The sequence below is a fragment of the Theropithecus gelada genome, chromosome 16, assembly GCF_003255815.1.
Source record: "Theropithecus gelada isolate Dixy chromosome 16, Tgel_1.0, whole genome shotgun sequence".
Lineage (NCBI taxonomy): Eukaryota > Metazoa > Chordata > Mammalia > Primates > Cercopithecidae > Theropithecus > Theropithecus gelada.
Genome location: NC_037684.1, coordinates 14,594,385 through 14,608,313, shown reverse-complemented (window position 1 = coordinate 14,608,313; position 13,929 = coordinate 14,594,385). Strand labels below are relative to the sequence as shown.

The window sequence follows — 13,929 nt, the reverse complement described above, 5'->3', positions numbered from 1 at the left end:
GATCTCAGCTCACTGCAAGCTCCGCCTCCCGGGTTCCCGCCATTCTCCTGCCTCAGCCTCCCGAGTAGCTGGGACTACAGGCGCCCACAACCGCGCCCAGCTAATTTTTTGTATTTTTAGTAGAGACGAGGTTTCACCGTGGTCTCGATCTCCTGACCTTGTGATCCGCCCGCCTCGGCCTCCCAAAGTGCTGGGATTACAGGCGTGAGCCACCGCGCCCGGCTTTTTTTTTTTTTTAATAGAAACAGGAATCTCACTCTGTCGCCCAGGCTGGTCTTAAACTCCTGGCCTTAAGCGATCCTTCTGCATCAGTCTCCCAAAGTGCTAGAATTACAGGTGTGAGCCACTGCACCCTGTCAGATTTCTTTTTTTATGATTAGGTAAGATTCATGTATTTTCAGGCCCACCAAGTGACAGCACAATTAATAAAAAGATCTATACCATAACTGTAAATTTTCGCAGGATAGAAAAAATATTCTGAAACTTCCAGGTGATAGGTAAGGGACTGGGGTAGGCTGAGAAGGAAAGCACAGACAAAGGATCAGGAATGAGAATGGCATCTATTTTTCAACAGCAACAATAGAAGCTAGAAAGCCACGAAGTGATGATGTTAAAATTAAGAGAAAATCTCCAATCTCGAATTCTATATTCAACAAAACCATTCATCAAATAAAGAGTTAAAGGGTGCAATAAAGACTTTTTCAAACATTCAGCATCTCAAAAAGTTAACTTTCTGTGTAATCTTCCTTGGGAAGCATCTAAAGAATATACTTCCAGATCAAAGAAATAAACCACCAAAAAGTGAAACATATGATCCAACACAGGAGTAAAACAAAGGGAAATACCAAAATAATGGTAAAGAAATCCCAGAAATGCCAGGCGCAGTGGCTCATGACTATAATCTCAACACTTTGGGAGGTCAAGATGGGTGGATCACATGAGGTTAGGAGTTCGAGACCAGCCTGGCCAACGTGGTGAAACCCCGTCTCTACTAAAAATACAAAAATTAGCCAGGCATTGTGGCGGGCGCCTGTGGTCCTTGCTGCTCAGTAGGCTGAGGCAGGAGAATCACTTGAGCCTGGGAGGCAGAGGTTGCAGTGAGCCGAGATGGCGCCATTGCACTCCAGCCTGGGTGACAACAGCGAAACTCCCTCTCAAAAAACAAACAAACAAAAAAAAAGAGGCCGGGAACAGTGGCTCACGCCTGTAATCCTAGCCTAGCACTTTGGGAGGCTGAGGTGGGCGGATTGCCTGAGCTCAAGAGTTCGAGACCAGCCTGGGCAACATGGTGAAATGCCGTCTCTACTAAAATACCAAAACAAATAATAATAATAATAACTAGCCGGGCATGTGGGCGTACGCCTGTAGTCCCAGCTACTCGGGAGGCTGAGGTGGGAGAATTGCTTGAACCCAGGAGGCAGAGGTTGCAGTGAACCAAGATCATGCCACTGCACTCCAGCCTGGGTGACAGAGCAAGACTCCATCTCAAAAAATAATATAATAATTATATATAATTATATATAAATTACATATTTATTATAAATTTATTATATATTTATATAATTTATAAATATAACATATATTATATAATTTATAAATATAACATATATTATATAATTTATAAATATAACATATTTATATAATTATATATTATTATATATTATATGTAATAATAATTATTATTTTTTAAATTAGCTGGGTGTGGTGGCACATGCCTATAGTGCTACTCGGGCGGCTAAGCAGGGAGGATCACTTGGGCCTGGGAGGTAGATACTGCCGTAAGCCATGGTCACAGAGTAGCTGGGACTAAAGGTATGTGCCACCACACCCAGCTAATTTTTGTATTTTTAGTAGAGATGAAGTTTTGCCATGTTGGCCAGGCTGGTCTAGAACTCCTCACCTCAGGTGATCTGCCTACCTCGGCCTCCCAAAGTGCTGGAATTACAGGCGTGAACCACTGCACCCAAGCTTTAAATTATTTTTTTGTGGAGATGGGGTTTCCCTATGTTGCCCAGGCTGGTCTCAAACTCCTGCTCTCCAGCCTGGGCGACAGAGCAAAACCTTGTCTCAAAAAAAAAAAAAAAAAAACCTAAGCAAATGGAAGGGAAAAAAGAAAACAATTATTAGCTCTAGAAAAACAGGTTGTGAAGAAAGGAAAGCAGACATAGTATTCAACAGGGTTTATATAAAAGCAATAGTTATAGAAATTGTGAAGATAGGAATAAATATGAGTAGTAAAGTATTTAAACTTTATCTTCCATAGTACAAAATTCTTCTTTCTTTTTTAAGAGTTAGAATCAGCTCAGTGTGATGGCTCATGCCTCTAATCTGAGCACTTTGGGAGGCCCAGGCGGGTGGATCATGAGGTCAGGAGTTCGAAACCAGCCTGGCCAACATGGTGAAACCCTGTCTCTACTAAAAATACAAAAATTAGCTGGGCAGGGCGGCATGTGCCTATAATCCCAGCTACTCAGGAGGCTGAGGCAGGAGAATCGCTTGAACCCGGGAGGCAGAGGTTGCAGTGAGCCAAGATCATGTTCACTGCACTCCAGCCTGGGCGACAGAGCAAGACTCTGTCTTGGAAAAAAATTTAAAAAAAGAGTTAGAATCTCACTGTCACCTAGGCTGGAGTGCAGTGGTGCAATCATAGCTCACTTGAACTGCTGGGCTCAAGTGATCCTCCCACCTCAGCCTCCCAAGTAGCTGGGACTACAAGTGTGAGCTACTACAACAGGGCTATAGTAGGAGATTATTATTAGTGATAACAGCTAACACATAGCACTTACTCTGGACTAAACAGTTATATATGTTAACTAATTCTCTTTCAACCTCTGAGGTAGGTAGTAATATTTCCATTTTACAGATGAGGAAATTAAAGTACAGAAAGGTTGACTGACTTGGCTAAAATCACAATGCTAATAAGAGGCAGAGCCAGGATGTGAAGTATAACAGTTTGTATCCAGGAAATTAGTAGATGTTTCAGATGAGGAAAAATAAAAATGCAGTACAAGCAAACTATTTAGAAATATAAAGGAAATACCATAAGACACTGAGATGAAGTGGTATCCTCCAAGGTGGGAATGTGAAGCATTATTCTTTGTAATTATAAGCTTTATATTTCTGTAACTCTTCAAATATATTCAAGAATTAATTTGACAAAAATAAAAGTTTAGGCCGGGGTGATGACTCACACCTATAATCCCAACACTTTGGGAGGCTGAGACAGGAGGATCACTTGAGCCCAGGCGAGACCAGCCTAGTAAACATGGCAAAACCCCATCCCTACTAAAATGCAAAAAATTAGAACCAGGTGTGTTGGCACACACCTGTATTCCCACCTACTCAGGAGACTGAGGTGGGAGGATCACCTGAGCCCAGGAGGTTGAGGCTGCAGTCAGCCGTGATCATGCCACTGCACTCCAGTCTGGGCAACAGAGTGAGACTTTATCTGGGGGGGGGGGGGGGGGGGAGTTTAACACTGGGAGGGAAATTGGTAGGAGGGAAGAAATCATCTTCCTCATGAGGTGATAATGAATTACATAACTTAATTATAAATGATCTTTAGGTAACTGGAATGTAGCTCAGTAGTAAAATATGCAGAGATCTGTACATATTAATATAACTCAGGAGAATGATGAGTTCCCCAAATACAGATTCATACAGGAAAAAATAAAAGTGGCAAGAACTAATCCTTGAGGATCTCACAAAACTAGGAAAGGAAAGCATATGCTTGATAAATCAAGCATAAGAAATAAATGGCCATAGAGCTAAAAGAGGACAGGGTAGTCAGGCAGCTACCCATAATACATGTGTTTATGACATTAGCTCAATCAATAAGACTGACATGGCAGTGAGTAATTTAGGACAACATGATTTGCATTTATGGCCTATTTATGACAGGTTAGGACTGTGGTTAGGACTTAGCAACATACCACAAAGGAAAAAACTGTTGTGCACATAGCCTGTTTTATTTGAGTAACTGGCTCTTGGGAACCACTATATCCTTTTTTTTTTTTTTTTTTTTTTTTTGAGATGGAGTTTTGCTCGTTGCCCAGGCTGGAGTGCAATGGCGGGATCTCAGCTCACCGCAACCTTTGCTTCCCAGGTTCAAGCAATTCTCTTGCCTCAGCCTCCCGAGTAGCTGGGATTACAGGCATATGTGCCACCACGCCCGGCTAATTTTGTATTTTTTTTTTTTTTTTTTTTTTTTTTTAGTAGAGATGGGCTTTCTCCATGTTGGTCAGGCTGGTCTTGAACTCCTGACCTCAGGTCATCCACCTGCCTTGGCCTCCCAAAGTGCTGGGATTACAGGTATGAGCCACCGCGCCTGGCCAGGAGCCTCTATATTCTTTTATTAGTGTTTGTAAACTGTAGTGTTCATAAACTTTTATTAGTGTTTGCTGCACTTTAGTTAATTTTGTGCCTATAATACTTCCAATTTAGGGTTTTACTTATCATAAGTGGATGATAAAAGGCTACAAGAATGGTTGGACAAGGTGGCTCACACCTGTAATCTCAACACTTTTTTTTTTAGCTGGGTGTGGTGGTATGTGCCTATAGTTCCAGGCACGTGGCAGACTGAGGTGGGAGGATTGCTTGAACCCAGGAAGTCAAGGCTGAAGTGAGCTGAGATTTTGTCACTGCACTCCAGCCTGGTGACAGAGTGAGACCCTGTCTTAAAAACACACACATACACACACACATACAGAGTCTTTAAACTGATAAGAACAGATACTACACTTGATCTTAGCCAAAAGGCTGAGAAGCAATGTCACACCAATCTTTAAGACAAAAGAAAGAAAGGAAGGAAGGGGAGGCAGGGGGAGGAAAGGAAAGGAACAAAGGAATGGAAGGGAAGGGAGGAAAGAAAGGAAGAAAAAGAAGGAAGGGGCCAGGTGTGGTGGCTCACGACTGTAATCCCAGCATTTTAGGAGGCTGAGGCAGGTGGATCACTTGAGGTCAGGAGTTCGAGACCAGCTCTAACATGGTAAAACCCCATCTCTACTAAAAAATACAAAAATTAGCCAAGCATGGTGGCCTGAGCCTGTAATCCCAGCTACTCGGGAGGCTGAGGAGGGAGAATCCCTTGAACCTGGGAGGCCGAGGCTGCAGTGACCCAAGATCGTACCACTGAACTCCAGCCTGGGCAACAGAAGGAAGGAAAAGGAAGGGAAGAGAGGAAAGGGAGGGAGAAGAAGGACGGGAGGAAGGAAAAGAGGGAGGGAGGGAAGGAAGGAAGGAAGGAAGGAGAGAAAGAGGGAAGGAGGGAAGGAAGGAAGGAAAGGAGGAAGGGAAGAAAAGAGGGGAAGGGGAAGGGAAGGAAGAGAGAAAAAGAGAGGGAGGGAGGGAGGAAGAGAGAGAAAGACAGGGAGGGGGAGAGAGAAAGAAAAAGAAAAGAAAAGGAAGAAAAAAGAGAAAGAGAAAAGAATAGGGAGCTAGAACAGTACAAACTACACTCCCATAGAATTCTAGCATTCCATGAAATAAACAGTAAAAACTAAACATTCATGAAATTTTCCCAATTTTGTATAAAATGTTAGTTTAACTTGTACTTCTACCCAATCCAAAAAAATGTTTTTAATTTTATGGAATTTTTTTTAACTGTAAAACGCAATATTTCTCGTCTGCTGGCAAGTGCTATCAAAGACAAATATTGGTTGGGCGTGGTGGCTCATGTCTGTAATCCCCACACTTTGAGAGGCTGAGGTACGCGGATCACTTGAGGTCAGGAGTTCGAGACCAGCCTGGCCAACATGGTAAAACCCCGTCTCTACTAAAGATACAAAAAAAAAAAAAAAAAATTAGCCAAGCATTGTGGCGCACACCTGTAATCCCAGCTACTTGGGAGACTGAGGCAAGAGAATCACTTGAACCCAGGAAGTGGAGGTTGTGGTGAGCTGAGATTGCACCACTGCACTTCCAGCCTGGGTGACAGAGTGATCCGTCTCAAAAAAAAAAAAAAAAAGATAATAAGCCTGATACCTGGGCTTTGGGGGAAAAAAAGATACACATTATTAAATTAGTGATTTTAGTGTTAATGTTAACAGATGATGCTTGGATATTACTTGCTTTCACCCCCATGGACATATATGTATACGATTTTATGACATAAAGCAGAGTTAATGTTTCTAATCAACCTAAACTTAGAATAATTAAATACATAGCTTTATGTGGAAATCACTATTCATAAAATACAACTAAAAAAATCTAATAGTGTATCATTACCTTCCTCAGAGAATATGCTGAATGCCAGGACTTCTCCCCTCAAACTTACTAAAGAACAACTGCCCTAGAGGTACCTATATTCTCTCTTGGAATTTCAGGGGCTGCCACAGTAGCTTGTACCTCTGAACTCAATGATTATTTTTTAAAGGTTAGGGGGAAAAAAGTAGCCACAAATTTCATGGACTATTGATACTATTTCTCCAGTATGCTATAACCAAGCTTCCAACACAATGACAAGATTTTAAGATTCTATAAACTTAATAATATAATTCTTATGATCTATTACTATTAGGAATGCTATCAGAAAATTCTAAAGTGTTCAGTTAAGGCTTTTTTTTTTTTTTTTTTTAAAGCTTATTTATTTCGGAGATTACCTCGCTTGCTGAATCAGGATGATTAGTCTTGATTTCATATTCCAACCTGTATTGAATGTAATCCAGATCAGACTCAGCTTTCTGGAACTAAAGATCACCACAAATCATTATTGTATAAATGAGTAATAGTAAACATGATACTTTATTTTTTCTCTTTACATTTGTTAGTATTTCAATAAGTGATACATACTCATTTGAAAATGTGGAAATAAAAAGTATATAAAATATCCATTATCCATAATAACTATGCTCTATTAAAAATTTAAAAAGTAGTTAACATTTTAAAGTCATTTCTGTATGCCTCTGTCTTACATTTTGAGCCAAAATCAAGATACTGAGTAGTCACTGTCAGATATTAATACAAAAAACTAATAAACTAATATAAAAAAGTTTTTTGTAATTAATACAAAAAACTTCAAAGAATTTCCTAGGGTCACTGATACTCTCATCAGTTAGGCAGTGTTTTTCTGCCTCTGGCAGAAAATACAGTTTCAAGTTAAAACACAGAACAAATTTATTTCAGGAATACTCATATTGTTACCTTTATTTGCAATCCCATTGATCAAAGAGCTACAGCTATGTGCCACAAAAATTAAGAAGGCTTAAAAAGTCACAAATTTCACAAGAAAAGCTACATACGATATAGGAGTAATAGTCTGAATAACCCCAATTTACTGAACCTGGGTGCCAGCATGGGAACTTGATCTGTAGTAAACCTCCAAGGAAGAAAAAAGGGGAGAACTACCACCCTGAGGCCATTATGGATATAGGATGCCTGAATTTAAGTGAAAAGTTACATTTAAAAATATCAGTATCTGCCGGGCACAGTGGTTCATTCCTGAAATCCCAGCACTTTGGGAGGCCAAGGCAGGTGGATCACCTGAGGTCAGGAGTTTGAGACCAGCCTGGCTGACATGGCGAAACGTCGTCTCTACTAAAAATACAAAAATTAGCTGTGCGTGGTGGCAGGAGCCTGTAATCCCAGTTACTCGGGGGACTGAGGCAGGAGAATCGCTTGAACCCTGGAGGTGGAGGCTGCAGTGAGCCAAGATTGTGACACTGCACTCCAGCCTGGGCGACAAGCGTGAAACTCCATCTCCATAAAAAAAAAATAATATTAAGTATTTGGGGCCAGGCATGGTGGCTCATCCCTGTAATCCCAGCACTTGGGCAGCTGAGGCGGGCAGGTCACTTGAGCCCAGGAGTTCAAGGCTAGCCTGGTCAACATGGCAAAAACCCATCTCTACTAAAAATACTAAAATTAGCTGGGCATAGTGGCATGTGCCTGTGGTCCCAGCTATTTGGGTAGAGCTGAGGCACTAGAATCGGTTGAACTGAGCAGGCGGAAGTTGCAGTGAGCCAAGATCGGCCACTGCACTCCTGCCTGGGTGACAGAGCAAGACTCTATCTCATAAATAAGTAAATAAATAGACATCAATATTTGGAATACCATGCCGTTATTGAAACTGATGGTATACAAAAAATACTTAAGGGGGAGCTTTCACATTTTGCTCTATTTCTGTAGGATTTGTAATGAAAATGATGGTATACAACAAAATACTTACGGGGGGGCTTTCACATTTTATTCTTTCTGTAGTATTTGTAATGAACAGCTATTTAACCTTTTAAAAGGCCATCAGTTTTTAAAATGATAATATATAGACAGATTTGACATGACACTATATTTATGACTTGTTAAATACAAAAACAGCCTTAAGTATGTTATGGCCTCTTTTTGTAAAAGAGGTGTATACATATAGAAAGTTGAGACAGATACGTGACAGTGTTAAAAAGAAGTTTCTTTTTCTTTTTTATGAGACAGGGTTTGCTCTGTAGCCCAGGCTGAAGTGTTGTGGCACCATCAGAGCTCACTGAAGTCTCAAACTCCTGGGCTCATGGGATCCTAGCCCTTCCGAGTGCACCTGGGACTACAGGCACATGCCATGGCACCCAGCTAATTTTTTATTTTTTGTAGAGACAGGATCTCATTATGTTGCCCATGCTGGGCTCAAGCAGTCCTCCTGCCTCAGCCTCCCGAAGTGCTGGGATTGCAGGTGTGAGCCACCGTGTCCAGCCTAAAAGTAGTTTATTTCTGCAAGTGGTATAATCAATGAATTATTCGTAACTTCTTGAAATTCAGCATCTGTTACAGGACCTTAAAGCATACACTGCCTTGAGTTTATCAGGGATATAACCATGGTCCTTAGAGTTTACTACAGAAAGGAAAACATGATTTCCACAGGCATGGTCTCCTATTTCTAGCCCAAAACATAGGAGGCTGTTTGCTGGGAGGGTGCTGCTCTTATTATGAACTTTATTACTGAACTAAAGATTGATTCTCGAAATCGTGAAGCCTAAGTGGAAGGAGAAAAACTGTTAAAAGCAGTTCTCAGGTCTAACAAGAAATGATGTACAGTTATTTTTAGTGTATAAAAGGTTCTATTAGGGGCCGGGTGCGGTGGCTCATGCCTGTAATCCCAGCACTTTGGGAGGCCGAGGCGGGCAGATCACGAGGTCAGGAGATCGAGACCATCCTGGCTAACATGGTGAAACCCTGTCTCTACTAAAAATACAAAATAATTAGCCGGGCGTGGCGGCAGGCGCCTGTAGTCCCAGCTACTCAGGAGGCTGAGGCAGGAGAAAGGCATGAACCCGGGAGACAGAGCTTGCAGTGAGCCGAGATCACACCACTGCACTCCAGCCTCGGTGACAGAGCAAGACTCTGTCTAAAAATAAAAAAAAAAGGTTCTATTAAGACCTTACTTTCAAATGTAGAGTAAGACAAAATGGCTGTCAGAAATTCAAATGCTTCTAAGGTCAGAAGCTGTCATCACTGAACAGAATTTCAGAAATAAACTAGTTTCCATCACTAATAATTTCTCTTATCATTGACCTAAATTGGAATGGAAAACTCTGTAATGACCAAAATTCTATCTTTATAGCCAAAACTTGGGGGGGAGGGTACAGATAAAAGAGAAAGTTTTTGTTTTTAAACATATTTTCCAGGTCAATATCTGATTTCTATCTCTAACATCAGGGAGTCATTCTATGCCAGAAAAATTAATGTTGGGTACATAATTACAAAGTGGGTTTAAAATGATTTCCAAAAAGTGGAAGCTTTTCATTTATCCTATATATTTGTCAGATGAGATGCCATGATTAAATTAATCAATAATTACACCTCCTTAAAAATACTGTTTGTGTTTGTGTGTGTATTAAGATATTCCTATTAGCATAATTTCTCATACTAAGACATACTTAGGGATTATCTTTTCCTATAAATAAGAAAAGTACACTAACCCATCAAACATGTGGATGGAGAGAATGAGGAGACACCAGGAGCCAGAGCAAATCAGTTAACAAAGACTGTGAGCACTCAAGACCTGATTTTCTTGTTTGTCTTAATTACTAAACAGACCACAATTCCATAGCTTTTTTCAATGAGTTATATAACATTCTTAAGCACAACTTTAAATACGAGTCTTTAAAGCTTGTTTTAGTCATTTAGTTTACCATAAATTATGGAATTTGTGGCTCCAGAGATTCCTAAGACAATCTCTATTCTAGGAACCCTTAACATGTTTATGAAACAAATTATTAAGCTTACATATTTTTTAACTTGATATTTTAGTTGTGCTTGAAGTTTAGCATAATCTCATGTAGTTCCTTGAACAGTAAACTTCCTTTTTTTATTTTTATTTTTTTTTGAGAAGAGTTTTGCTCTGTCGCCCAGGCCGGAGTGCAGTGGCACAGTCTTGGCTCACTACAACCTCTGCGTCCAGGGTTTAAGCAATTCTCCCTCAGCCTCCTGAGAGCTGGGACCACAGGCCTAAATTGTCCTAAATTTGGCAAGTGAGACCTCCAAGGTCTGAAAGATCTTTACAATAATCTAACATATATGTCACAAAACATGATGAGTTTGGGGGACACAAAACTCCAAAATGTAGACTATATTCATATATATAAATATTATATATATATTTTTTTCATTTATTTATTTTTTTGAGACAAGATCTCGCTCTGTCACACAGGCTGGAGTACAGTGGCAACATCTCGGCTCACTACAGCCCCAACCTCCCAGGCTCAAGAGATCTTCCCACCTCAGCCTCCCAAGTAGCTGGGACTATAGGCACATGCCACTACGCCCAGCTGATTTTTGTATTTTTAGTAGAGACAGGGTTTCACCATATTGGCCAGACTGGTCTCTAACTCCTGACCTCAGGCGAGCGGCCTGCCTCAGCCTCCCAAAGTTCTGGGATTACAGGTGTGAGTCACCGGCCTGGCATCTTTTTAAGAGAGGTTTCTGCTCTGGTTTCCTGTAATGCCTAGGGGCCCAAAATGTGTTAATCATCAAATGGTACCAAAAAGAGGCGGTTTCTACTTTTAAATAACTTCTATTTTAGGAAGATACCAAAGAGTACCCTTCTAATCAATGGTATGATGAAATCAACTAAACTGTCATTTTTTTTTCTTTTCTTTTTTTTTTTTTTTTTGAGAGAGTCTCTGTCTTCTGTCATCCAGGCTATAGTATAGTGGTGCGATCACTGCAACCTCCACCTTCCAGGTTCAGGCAATTCTCCTGCCTCAGCCTCTGAGTAGCTGGGATTACAGGCACCTGCCACCACACCCAGCTAATTTTTACTCATTTTCGTAAAATGGGGTTTCACCATGTTGCCCAGGCTGGTCTCAAACTCTTGACCTCGAGTGATCTGCCATCCTTGGCCTCCCAAAGTGCTGGGATTACAGGCGCGGGCCATTGCCCCCAGCCTAAACTGTCAAGATTTTTTGCAAGACAATTATTAAACATAGCCATCATTACAAATTAAATTATATAAATTAGCCAGGCAAGGTGGCTGAAAAAATATTTTCCACGGTGCCCGGCCTGAAAAAATATTTTTTTAAATTACATTTTTTAAAAATATAAAATAATTTTTAAAATATTTTTTAAAATTTTATCTTGTGTATTTATTTATGTTTAAAAAATATTTTTGAGATGGAGTCTTGCTGTCCCCCAGGCTGGAGTGCAGTGGTGTGATCTCAGCTCACTACAAGCTCCGCCTCCCAGGTTCACACCATTCTCCTGCTTCAGCCTCCCGAATAGCTGGGACTACAGGCGCCAGCCACCACGCCAGCTAATTTTTTGTATTTTTAGTAGAGATGGGGTTTCACCGTGTTAGCCAGGATGGTCTCGATCTCCTGACCTTGTGATCCGCCTTGGCTTCCCAAAGTGCGGGCAATACAGGCGTGAGCCACCACGCTCAGCCTAAAAAAATACATTTTTAAAAAATATAAAATAATTTTTTAAATATTTTTTAAAAAGACAAGAAAAACAGCTTGTGCTAGGTTTGATGTGTACCTGTAGTCCCAGTTACTGAAAAAGCTGAAGCAGGAGGATTGCTTGAGCCCAGGAGTTCAAGGCTGCAGTGTGTTATAATCTCTTCTGTAAATAGTCACTGTACAACAGCCTGGGCAATATAGTGAGACCCCATCTCCAAAATGAAGGGAGGAAGGAAGAAAAGAAAAACAGCTTGTGGGTAGAATGTTATCCTCTGTGGAAAATTGTAGAGAATATCTTGTAATAATACACAGGGACAGTACTGACTTATTATTATTTTTTAGACCGAGTTTCACTCTTGTCTCCCCGGCTGGAGTGCAATGGCACGATCTCGGGGCTCACTGCAACCTCCAACTCCCAGGTTCAAGTGATTCTCCTGCCTCAGCCTTCCAGGTAGCTGGGATTACAGGCGCCTGCTACCACGCCCAGCTCATTTTTTGTATTTTTAGTGGAGACGGGGTTTCGCCATGTTGGGCAGGCTGGTCTCGAATTCCTCACCTCAGGTGATCCATCGGCCTCGGCCTCCCGAAGTGCTAGGATTATAGGTGTGAACCACTGCACCTAGCCAGTACTGGCTTATCAGTGAAGTCAGTGGGCTAGGGTGTAAGCAGGGGGCAAAAAAGATGCCAAAGAAATGCTGATAGAAAAATAATCTTTTTTTTTTTCTTTTTTTTTTTTTAGACGGAGTCTCTCTCTATTGCCAGGCTGGAGTGCAGTGGCACAATCTTGGCTGACTGCAACCTCCACTTCCCGGGTTCAAGCGATTCTCATGCCTCACCCTCCCGAGTAGCTGGGACTACAGGCATGCGACATACCCAGCTAAGTTTTGTATTTTTAGTAGAGACGGGGTTTCACCATGTTGGCCAGGCTGGTCTTGATCTTCTAACCTTGTGATCCGCCCACCTCAGCCTCCAAAAATGCTGGGATTACAGGTGTGAGCCACCATGCTCAGCTGAAAAATAATCTTAAATGTCTCTGCTCTGAACCCTTCAATTTATAAATGAGGAAATAGCGAAATAACTTGCCTCTAGTTCTATTTCCATTACTGTTTTCTTAATGTAGTTAGACAAAGTTATATATGATATTTAAGCCATTAAGACTCACACATGTGGAAAAAACGTAAATTCTTTTTTATTTTTCTTTTTGAGACAGGGTCTTGCTTTGTTGCCCAGGTGAGTGCAGTGGCACGATCACAGCTCACTGCAGGCTCAACCTCCTGGACTCAAGAGATTCTCCTGCCTTAGTCTCCTGAGTAGCTGGGACTACAGATGTCCACTACCAAACCCAGCTAATTTTTGTATTTTTTTGTACAGACAAGATCTCGCTATGTTACCCAGGCTGGACTTGAACTCCTGAGCTCAAACGATCCTCCCACCTTAGCCTCCCAAAGTGCTGGAACTACAGATATAAGCCACCACGCCCAGCCAAAAATGTACATTCTTCACCTAAAATTAAAGGTTTTTTTATGTTTTACATTAATATCACTAAAGTTATAAAGCTAGTCAACTAAAAATTCCCTCTGAACACAATATGGTAGTATGGTACAGAAAAATAAAAGAATTGGGGTACATGGTAGAAAGTCTAGTCCTAGTATCACTAACCAGCTATGTGGCCCTAGGTTAAGTCCCTCATTTCTTTGGGTCTCTCCTATCAAATGAGTTGGAATCTAAGATCCTTTTCAATACTAAAACTCCATTATTTCTTTATACTACAAATAAACCCATTTGTAAAAAAGAAAAATGTTACCTTCTTCTAATAAATTAAAAATTTACATTTAAGCCTCAGATTTTAATGTTTATAGTGAAATCTAGTTCCTTGTTTTCTTCCTAAACAAAGATGGCTTTTGCTTGTTTCAGCTACATAGTTTCTGCAGCCTGCCCATTGTTCTTCCCAAACACCAAAACCCTATAAGCAATATTGCACTACTCAGAACTATTTACACAGCAGAGACAATATTGATAGGGTTCTAGGATCTGGTGATAAACAGAATTTTTT

At 40.9% G+C, this 13,929-nt stretch overlaps 1 protein-coding gene and 1 pseudogene across 1 annotated transcript in view; both read right to left on the bottom strand.

Moving 5' to 3' along the window:
* Window positions 1–13,929, bottom strand: part of SKA2 (spindle and kinetochore associated complex subunit 2) — a 42,404-nt gene that overhangs the window by 10,468 nt on the left and 18,007 nt on the right. The window contains exon 2 of the mRNA XM_025363370.1: window positions 6,600–6,686. Within this exon, the coding sequence (XP_025219155.1) occupies window positions 6,600–6,686 (87 nt within the window). The remainder of the gene's footprint in view (window positions 1–6,599; window positions 6,687–13,929) is intronic.
* On the bottom strand, window positions 4,607–4,770 carry LOC112610520 (annotated as a pseudogene).